The sequence below is a fragment of the Odontomachus brunneus genome, unplaced genomic scaffold, assembly GCF_010583005.1.
Source record: "Odontomachus brunneus isolate Ranch 3 - 2012 unplaced genomic scaffold, Obru_v1 Obru_scaffold_022, whole genome shotgun sequence".
NCBI classification, from domain to species: domain Eukaryota; kingdom Metazoa; phylum Arthropoda; class Insecta; order Hymenoptera; family Formicidae; genus Odontomachus; species Odontomachus brunneus.
The window spans coordinates 2,589,088-2,600,212 of record NW_022639472.1 but is presented as its reverse complement, the minus strand read 5'-3'; the positions used below and the strand labels follow the sequence as shown (position 1 = coordinate 2,600,212).

The window sequence follows — 11,125 nt, the reverse complement described above, 5'->3', positions numbered from 1 at the left end:
AATTAGAACTAAACCAATATTATCATTATAGATAAAATGACAGCCTTTTTATTAAAAAAAATTTTGTTTTTTCGCAAAATATTAGCATCTTAAAGAGAAAAAACAAAACTAATAAACATACAATGTTTATTCTAACTCAGACGATAGCTGTACTTCTCTTGAAAAAAGTTTTTGGTTTTTGCGTTTCAGATACTTAAAAGAATCACTTACACCTATATGTATTTCTTTTTTTGTGAGCTCCTAATGATCGGAATATAACATATAAAAGAAGTATTTTTGTTATTTAAACAATAAAAATACGTTCTTAATATATGATTAAAAGAATATAGATTGGCGTTATTTGGTTTTTTTATTTCTCTCCAATTTCCAAAAAATCTTTTCTGCGACCGAAAATACTTAAGACTCTTAAGTGACTACATGACTAGAGACGCTGTGGACGAAAAGCCGACGAGTTTTCTGGAAAATAGGCAAGTTTCGTGCTCCTCGCGATTTAATTATTTATACGATTCTAAATGTTTCAGTTAAAATAAAAATATTAATTCTCTGATACGTATCTAATTTTGGACATTCTTTTTTTATTTTGGTCTCTAAATACGAATATTTAAACTCTTTTAACATAGAATATATATGTATGTATTTGAAATATTCGCATTTGAGGATTAAAACAATAAAAACGTTCAAGATTAAGTACGCGTCCGAGAATTATATTTGTTTATTGTATAATTATGTCCGGAGTTATGTATACGAAGAAGAGAATATTAGGGTAACTTGTGGAATGCAACGAGACAATAGAGCATAATGGAATATAGTTTGTAACTTTTTATCGAGATGCTGTTATGTAATGAAATGTTTTGCAATTATTACTATTAGATGTCGCTTACCGCGTATTGTTATCAGTTGTCATATTATTTTTAGCTGAAAAATGCTATTTAATAATAATGCTTGTTTAATACTTTTGCTATGTTCTCTGCGTTGCAATTGGTATATTTATACAAGGTAAACAATGATAAAATTTTTCTTTTTATTTAATTTTTCTTTTTCTTTGTATGTTTTATGTATATTAACGTGTACATTAACGTTATTACACAATCTTTTCTCATCATTTTAATTAAATGTCTGTGCAAATATTGATTATCTGTGTTGTTTTGTACTAACTTAAACATTTCGGAGTATAACAGAGTCATGTTTTTAAAATGTTAAGTTGCATTTTTAAATTGCATTATTTCTTATAATGTGCTATGTTTCAGAAAATTGATATTAAAGATTACCATACTAAATATAATGATTGTTATTATTATTAATAATATTAATAAAATTAATAATTTTAATAAGAAAAGAGTACAGTTTTATCGTTTTATAAGTGTCGTTAATAAATAATTATAAGTAATTAAATGTACAATACTACATATGTGTGTGTGTGTGTGTATGTGTGTGTACATATATAATGCATATTTTAATGAGTACGGGAGATCAGGGTTAATTGGCTATCGGAGTAAGTTGGCAAAATTGATTATTTCTACTGTTTTTTAATAGATTTCAGAATCAAGTAAGCAGAGATTTCAAAATCATCTTTGACATGTTTAAATATTTTGCTTGTTTAATTCTATAACTTATTAAAAAATAGCAGAAATAATCGGTTTTGCCGACTTACGCTAGTATTCAACTAGTCCCTTAACTTTTAAACAATTTCTTTGAAATCAATGATTGGGAAATAGACAAGTTTTGTGAAGTATTTCATTTTGCCTTGTTTAAAGATCGTAATGAAGTCAATTCACGCTTTTAATCAAACGATAATTTCGCCCTTTTAAATTATTCTTTCAGAATAAAACTTGTGTTTTTCTTATAGTGAATAGTTTAAAGAATATTTTGGCGTAAAACCAAGTTGATTTATTTATTTTTAATATGTTCGAGACTTATTTAAACTTTAGAGTTCCCATTATGCTGAATTCCCCTACATAGTTTTCTTTCATATACAAATATAGTTTTCTTTCATATAAATTCTTTTCAATTTTATTATGTTCTTTTAGTAGCTCAGAAATAGCCAATAAGATCTATCTTGCTGAGAAACATAGCAAATTCTGTCAGAAACATAGCAAGTGTTTTAATAGTACATTTTAGTTTCTAAAATATAAGTAGTATATATGAAATGAAAAACAAATTACTGCAGAATGTTGGTCTCTATTCTCCTCGAGGTTACAAAATCCTATAGTAATTCTTACTATGAAATTGCTTACTATGAAATTGCTTTTATCATTATTCGTCATAAGATCGTAATGTGATAATAAAAGAAGAAGAAAAGAACCGAAGAAACAATCGAACGAGGTGAAATCGTGACGCGTGTCTGGTACGATATACGCGAATCTTTCATCCCTGCCGTGTTTCGTAATGTACCCTCGGCTGTTGCGAGGTGAAAGCGCGATGATGACGTCATGGCCGTGTTTTTAAACCTGATTTTCACGTCGACCGTGAAACCCTTGCCTCCCACGTGGGACATCCTCACCGGATGTGCCGAGCGATCACCTTAGATCATCGCGGAATTCGTTTCCTCGCAAACTCCGACAAACATGCGCGAATAATTGCGATTTATCACGCGCGAAACTACATCGTCCCGGCGGCCGAGCGGGAAATGCAACAGGTGTACTTCAGCGCGACAGGTACATATCAAAGAGATTCCCGGAAACGACCGTATTGTCGTTATTGTGTTCACGGAAAGGAGAGAGAGGCATCTCTACATCTTTCTCGCTCTATTCGACCCGATGAGCTGTCTTATGTCTCACTCTCTCGAATGAATTGTGCCGAGTTTCCATTTGACAGTGTCGAAATTGTTCGCACGGAAAATGTCATCATGTCCAACGACTTCCAGCTCTTTTGTCGGCGCACGCAGTGAGGAACACGTAGATGTGCAAAAGTATGAGGATATATAACGACTGAGATTATTATTCCGAAAATGGAGAAGCAACGGGACGCCGGGCGAAAAACGATGAATAGTAGTGGCTGGCAGATTTGCATCGCACAGGTAACGTTAAACCGTAAAGTTTAATGCAATGTGAGAAAGAATTCTTTTTGTTCGAGCGAACAAAGTGCCGTGGATCGGCATCGTGCGAACCGAAAACTGGCGCTCACGCGCTGCTGTGGAACGACGAACGTTCGCGTCGCTCGCGTGAAGCTCAAGCATTCAAACTGACTGACAATTTGTTGCGTTGATTATACGTGTAATTTACAAAAAGAAAAAGGGAAAAAAGCACAGAGCTAATGTAAAAACCATGCGCCGTTCACGTGCGCACGGTGATTGCGAAATCGTATCGCCGTTGCATTCAGCCGACAGCCCGAAATATCTCCGATGGAGGAGGAATCTCACACGCGTGTCATCAAATCGGCGGGAAAGAATCGCGCGCGATACTTCCCGCCGATTATTTTCTATCATTTCCTATGCTATCTATCGCAATGTTATCATTTTACAGTGACGGCGACACTCGTCGTCACGATGCTCGAACAGCAGTCGATCGTGTTCTCACTGACGACTCGCTTACTCGATACTGTACGATGAGAAAAGAAACAGAAGATGTGCGCAGGTAATATCGTAATCCTTAAGCTAAAATATCGAACATATTTTTTTAAGACCAACTAGCCTTTTCCATCATTTCACCTGTATCAATGTCGAGCCACGCGTCGAGTGCATGATATAATGCGCTTTCAACCGTTTGACTGTCATCTCGAAAAGCGGAGCGGAGACAACCTACGAAGTGGACGCCTTCGTGACACTAATTATCCACTCTAATTCGCGAGTCGACTCGCATACAGATTTCGCACGAGTGAATTGGAGCGCGGGTGACTATCTGTCCGACACACCTCCGTGATACGAGTAATTTTGCTTGAGGGACCAGACTAATATAACGCTCTAAAAAAATCATATTTTTTGGAATTGATTTTGTAAAAATGGATCAACCGAATGTTCTGGAACATTGTATATTATTAAACTATTGTATATTATTATATATTATTAACTATTAAACTCTTTATATTATCATTTTTGTTATTTAGGAAAATCTATATAAATAATAAAAATAATAATATAAAGTCATATAAAATATCAATAATTACTTAAGGGGACTGAAAGGTCAAATTGCCTGAAAATCGTGCTTGTTCTTTCACAATTTTTTATGACAAACTGAGTGAATATGCGAAAATGTTATTTGACGTGTATTTATACAACATATAAAGAGAAGAAAAATATAATTTTGATGATCAAATACTCAACATAAGTGTATGATACATACAGTTAAAATATATTTTGTTTTCCTTTTCAAGGTCGTCATTTTGCAGTAACATCTTGACTCTCGGTGGTTCAATTAAGCTGAATTTTAGATAAAAATCTTCCGTAAGCTTGTCATTATCGTGTGAACCACTGACAAACTCGTGAAAATATTTAATTTTAAAATATTAATTTTTTTTACTATAAAAGAACTGAAAATTTAATAATATTCTATTAAGATATTTGCAACTTTGTTAACTTTTACTCAATTTCTATTATAGTGGTTCACACTGTTATAGTGGTTCACATATGCGTTTTTGTCACTTAGATATCAAGAATATATTTTTAAAATAAGGTTAAAAGGAAATAAAAAGTTCAACATTTATTACATTCGGCCTTTCGTTATAAAAATTCCGGAAAAATATTTTCTTTGCGATCTTTTAAAGCAGAATATTTCTTTAAATTATCGATATAATACTGTATGATATGGTACTAGTACGATAAACGTATTTTTTACGTCATAGATAACATAAATAAGAAGACAATAACGAATTTTTCGTTATGAGAAAATCGGCGGACTAAACTCCCGAGTCGAAATTTTATTTTTGTATTAATTCTACAAATTGGCTATCATCCTACTTGCATGCAATATAGTTACTTAGTGTCGTTTTCTCATTGTTGATAATTAAATAAGGAATTATTTAATATTCGATTATTTCCACATTGCTTTGTTGTTCTTAAATATAGTAAGCAACGCATTAAATTATAAAATTTTTTTTAATTGTAGATAAAATATATGGAATAAGCAAGCATATTAAATTATTAGGAAAAATAAGTAATAGGATTAATATGTATAAAAAAGACGATAAACTTTCTTTATTTATAATCATATTTTTTTCGTTAATGTCGAAAATTGTGAAAACTGTTAATCGATTGTTTAGATTAACGTTTCGTGTTGATACATTAAATAAGTATATGTGCAGATTGACGAATAATCAGAGATTTATTTAGAGCTTTCATTACTTGTCTAATAATAATAGACTATGAATATGGGTCGAAGTTTTGTGTGTTCTCCTATTTTTGCTATGTTCCTCAAACAGTCATTAAAATAATAAACTTTTTGTATAAAAAATAATTTCATGTACCTGAAAACATGTGATACCGTACGTGTTTCAGTGTTTTGCGTCCTTCATCTTGGCTTCCCGATTTCAGTGTCCAGACTACCAGCTGCTCTGTCGCGACATTCGCTCATGGCACTGACACTGATTCACTCACGTGAGATACGATTCGATCGGTGTTACGTGAGCTAATTAACGCGATGCCGATGAGAGCCCGATTAAATATTTCGAGAGTCGACGAAATATTTTGATCAGAGCCGCGAGAAATAATAACTAACGTATCGACACACGTGCACCGTCGCACAATGAGCGATTTGACTACTTTTCGGGGCAAAAATCTATTCCGTCACAATATTTTACCAATTCTTTTTGCAAATAACTCGTTGGACTTTCAGTTCTAACAGCTACTTGCTACAAATTGCGGAAACGCTGTTATTTTCTTATGGTCTTACAATAGAACATGAAAAAACGCCAAAGAAGTATGAGAAATTCGAACGGCTTTGTTATACAAAGCCAATCGTCATAGAACTTGACGTAGATATAATGTAAAATGTAAGATAAAGTAAAATGTAAGGAAATATAAATGAAATCGAGTGGCTACATAAACGTTAGGTTTAAGGACCTAGAATTTACAGTTTCAAAATTTTGGATTTTAGGATTTAGTGCTTAGGGTTGAAAAGTTCAAGGACTTAGGGTTTAAAGGTTTAAGATTTAGGATTTTGTAGCCACTCGATTTCATTTATATTTCTTTATATTTTACCTCATGCTATATCATACATTATGTTCTACACGCAAAAAATATTCTGTAGTGACAGCTAGAAACTTTCTGTTAGACGAGGTTCAGTTGCAATAACAGAAAAATCTGTTCCAATAACTGAAGAATTATTCACATCAACGATTGCTTTTGATTGAAGGAACTAAAATTTTCCGTTCCAAAAAAATGGTTGTCGCAAATGATTATTCTGTTGTTCTCACAGAGAATATCAGATTGAATGGTACACAGCAACAAGAAACAACATCAAGGTTACCGAAACCGAGAAGATTTGGTTGAAAGAATAGTTGAATGTTGCTGCTATGAATAGTGATCCGTATTGTTAGATAAGCCATATTTTCGTAAAACCTTTCTTTCGTTCAAGGAAACCATGTCATTTGATAAAATAACACTATTGTTTTAAGTAGTATTTTTTAAAAGTTTCTTTCGAAATTTAGTAATTCGATTTGTTTAATTTGGATTTTCTTGAATTTTTTTATTTCTGTTTGTTTGGATTAATCATTATAACATTCTGTTAAAAATTTAAAAGTAATTACTACCGATTCACTACACTATATTAATATTCACGTATCGAATGTTGTTGCATTGTTCCAATACCTATCAGCAAATTATCTAACAAACATCAAGTAAAAATTATATAATTATTATTTAGTGTTTGCTAGGTATGTTATAATATACTGTGAACATGTATATCATAAGGATACATTATATAAGCATAAGTCGTAAGAATATCGTTGGAGTCATCGAGAATCGCTGCGTACCGCTCGATCGTCAGGTTAAGCAACACTTTAACGGAGTTAGGCATGAATGGGTGGTGACCTGGTGGTATATACCGCTTGGGGTCGTAATTTTCGGGGGGGGAGGATTCACGAAAGCTTTGGAGTGTTTGACAACCTTCGATATCGTAGTAGTTTATAAGAGATGAAAAAACTAAGGAATATGAAAAAACTAGGAATATATATTTTGTTAAATATTAATCTATTCCTAATAGCTGAAATATTCATGTATGAATTGAAGTATAGGTTGGGACAAACGAAATTTGTATCTTTCACAACATTTCAATTCGGGATAACCGAATATATGTTTGGCACAACAGAAACTTTCCAACAGGATTTCTTTTTTGTAGCAACCGATTTTTCAGTTAATTCTTGAGGAACCGAAAATTTTGGTTGTCGTAACTGAAATTCGGTTATGCCAACCGAATCATTTTTTGCATGTATGACGATTGACTTTGTACAACAAAGTTTTTTCATCTTCTATTGTAAGACCACAAAAAAATAACAGCGTTTCCGCAATTTGTAGCAAGTAGTTATTAAAACTGGAAGTCTAACGAGTAATTTGCAAAAATAATTATTACGATTGGTAAAAAATTGTGGCGGAACAGATTTTTGCCCCGAAAGATAGTCAAATCGTTCACTGTGTGTCGTATCGTTCGCCGGTTTGTAACGCAATGAAACACACAAAAGTAACATTGACCGCTACGAGATTCCAGAATGCTTTGATAGCGATGATTATTGTGATTTCTGCGACTATCCATCCGTGAGGTGACGATGTTGGGCGGCATAGCGTCGCCCTTTTTGCCCATTGTTTTGGCATTGTCGCGTAATTTTCCGCGAGCGAAATGTTATTATGTTCCGGGCCGGCGAGCGCGACGCACACCACTGTGCAGACTGAATATCTCGATCGCGTATATACGATATTCCCGTCGCTTCTAGGAATATTTAATCGCCGGCATTGCGTTAATTGTGACACGTGTTTCTCCGACAAAAATTCTCGTCGTATCTACGCGAGTGTCAATGCCAATGTCGATGTCAGTGCCATGAGGAAGTAACCGGAATGCCACAATGGAGCAGCTGGAGGCCAGGACGTTGAATCGGGGGAGGAGGGGGAGCCAGAATAGAGGATGTTGGACACAGCTAGTGCGATATATCGTATATTTCCAAATATGTCAAGTTTATTATACAGGTTTTCGATTTTAATAGTTTGATGAGTACGTTGAGAATAAGGAGATACTCTCTCGAAATTTAAGTATTCATATATAGTGCGTTGTTATTTGATAGATATTACGATTTCGCAAAATTCTCTCTCTCACTTTGATTACTCGTCAATTTATACGTATATTTATTTCATATACCAAGAAACGCTGATGCAAACAGCTGAATAACGATCCATGAATATTAATTGGATCGTAATCAATTTATCAATCAATGATCAAAGATCATAATCAATTTATAACCATAAAAACTGACCTTAGAATCTACTACCAATCTCTATTGATGCGCAGCATTATTGAACATACGACTTCTATCCTTGTCCTTTACAATTTTATCTTTTTAGAATCTCTAAATTCTATCGAAATTTTCTAACATGAAAAATAATATTCTAATTATTGTTTTCAGTCTTTTTTTGATCTTAAAAAATTAAACCAATTATTATTATGAGCATACAATGGAATCAATGGGTAAACAAGGAAAATTTTATTCAAATACCCTCATCATTTTTTATTTTTTATTGATGTTAAAAAGTTTCGATAGGATATAGAAATTCTAGGTAAAAGGAAAATTGTTTGGGAACCAAAGACAAAATAAGGAAAATTTTCCCTGTTTATTTATATGTATTTATATTAATTATTTAATATTTGCTTATCTCTCTATGTTCTATCTGAAGTTGAAAAAGTCATAATATGCTATATATTGAAATTAACAGTACAAGTAAAATAAAATGCAAGTGGAATGTCGAGATAAACAAATATTAGATAATTATATAATGTCTTTCTTTAAGCATCAATGTGAAGAAAGCATAAATGAACATTTATTGTATCAATGTAGGACGATAGTTTAGATAGTGTTGCATTTCGAGATTTTCAATTGATCCTTCAAGTCCAGCGGAATTTACAGTGATAAACTGAGAACCCAAACTTCGATTCGAGTTACGTTTCTTTTTTCTAGGTTGTGTCTAATGCTCGAAAGTAACGCCGGATAATACTTCCTTTCATTATTTGCGGGGTCTTAATTATCTGTGTAACAAGATACTAATAACGATGAGATACAGCGCCCACCGTCGCTAATAATCGCGGAAATGGTGCGGTAACTTAGCACTCGAGTATCGCAAGGCATGCTAAGATACAGGCGGCTCGTTGAAGTTACCTAAACGTGTGCGATCGAATATGTGGGGCCGATGTCGACTATCTTAATTACGCATTAATACTACCGGTAAATCGTGCGCAATTCATCACATATCGGGTTTGTCGAGACTAGTTGTATCGTTCTATAAGTAAGAGGCTCAGTAGCTGCGTATTCAATTTCCGTAGAACATTTCCTTTCACCATAAATAAAAAAGCAAGATAGTTCGAAGCGTCTTAGAAAGGTGTTTTAAGTAACATGTTTTCCTCAGATTCATCTCGAACGTGGAACGGGGCAGATGTTTAGGCGGAAACAGGCTTGGCTGGAGTAAATGGAAAAGCAAAGCGAGTGTAAAAAAGTTACAAAGATAAAAAAACTGATAGATTTATTGTTGTCTCTCACAAATGCACAAAGTTAACAAACATTCAAATTTTGGATATTCGTTTTTGGTTAATTCATACTCCAAAATGATTGTTCTTTCATATTTATCGCTCTATACATCTCCTGGTATCGCTTTCACGTTACTCTTGAAGAATTTTTCAATCTACCCTACTTAAAACACTTGGTACATCGTTCGTTAAACACTCTTGCAAACGAGCTTCGCAGGATTCGTTTCTTAATTAATGAACGCAACAAGATAAAGAAGAAACGATATAACAGAAAGCAGCAGAAGAAAGAAAGTGAGAAAGAAAAACAAGGGAAGGGAGAGGTGCAAGGGAAACTATCGCATCAGAAGATAATTGTGACTATAAGCTGATAGTGATTCGAAAAAAGTTCGTCTCTTTCATGCCATCGCGGAGAAAAAGGAAAGGTGGAACGGAAAAGGTATAAAGGCCAAGTTAAGAGGAGGGAGCGATGTAAATAAAGACAGCCGCGAGTCTCGTTTCGACGAACCGCTATTTTATCCGCGAAGGGTCGGTGCAGCGGCACCAGCAACAACAGCAACCATAAAGAAACGTTTGAACGCTGTCTGTTCTAAATTCGAAACGACGGATGGACGGACGGGCGGAACGGCCGCGAGCTCGCGAAGTTTCTCGCGGCTTGACTTTGGAATTCTCGGCGAAACGCCTTCCTGCGAGCCACCCCACGACACGTTTTGCACGTACTCATAGAGCTCTAACTCTAAAACGCGCGCGAGCCGTGAATTACGAGATTGTATGTTCCTCTATCTACGTGGCCTACGATATACCGTTCGCGGCTGCTTGGCGGGTAATCGTGACCAGATGCGTTCAGAGGCAATCGGGTCGCGCGAACGCGTTAAGCGAATTTATCGCGTTAAATTCCTCGAACGGTATCGAACGACTCATTGAAAGACACACCGTTGTTTCGATATCCGAGAAATCGCTTTCTATTTTTTTTTGCGGAAAGAACACGTGGCATTTTGACGGCTAACAAATCATGGCGATGTTCCCAAAATTAAAATGACAACCATTTATGAACTGTTAATCGTTTATCAAAGATAAATCCAATCCATCAATTACTTGCGCACACATTTTCGAATAAAAAAATTAATTTTGGGGGGGAAAACTAGCTTACTTTTACACAAACGTAAAGTGCAAAGATCAAGAGTGTCTCATGAGGCGTTTTAATCTCGATTTTCGTTCTTTGGACGCCTTTCAAAATTTTCTCTGATATTTGCGCGTAGCTTGGGCAAATTCGACCGTCCGAGATATCGAAATCGAATGCGGTTATTTAACTAACGCAAAATAACGCGCGTACCTGTTCTATAGACTCGGAAGTGAGCTACACATCTATCGAAGCAGCTCGAGAAAGAGCGTGCGCGATGCAACAAACGATGGAGAATTCAAGTGGGGAAGAGAAGGAGAAGCAAGACGTGGAGGAGGAGGAGGAGGAGGAGGAG

General features: G+C 34.7%; 1 protein-coding gene across 1 annotated transcript in view; it reads right to left on the bottom strand.

The window, feature by feature from the left end:
- Positions 1-4,416: 4,416 nt before the first annotated feature.
- LOC116842190 overlaps positions 4,417-11,125 on the bottom strand; it is a 9,477-nt gene continuing 2,768 nt past the window's right edge. The window contains exon 2 of the mRNA XM_032811000.1: positions 4,417-9,586. Within this exon, the coding sequence (XP_032666891.1) occupies positions 9,567-9,586 (20 nt within the window). The 3' untranslated portion in view covers positions 4,417-9,566. The remainder of the gene's footprint in view (positions 9,587-11,125) is intronic.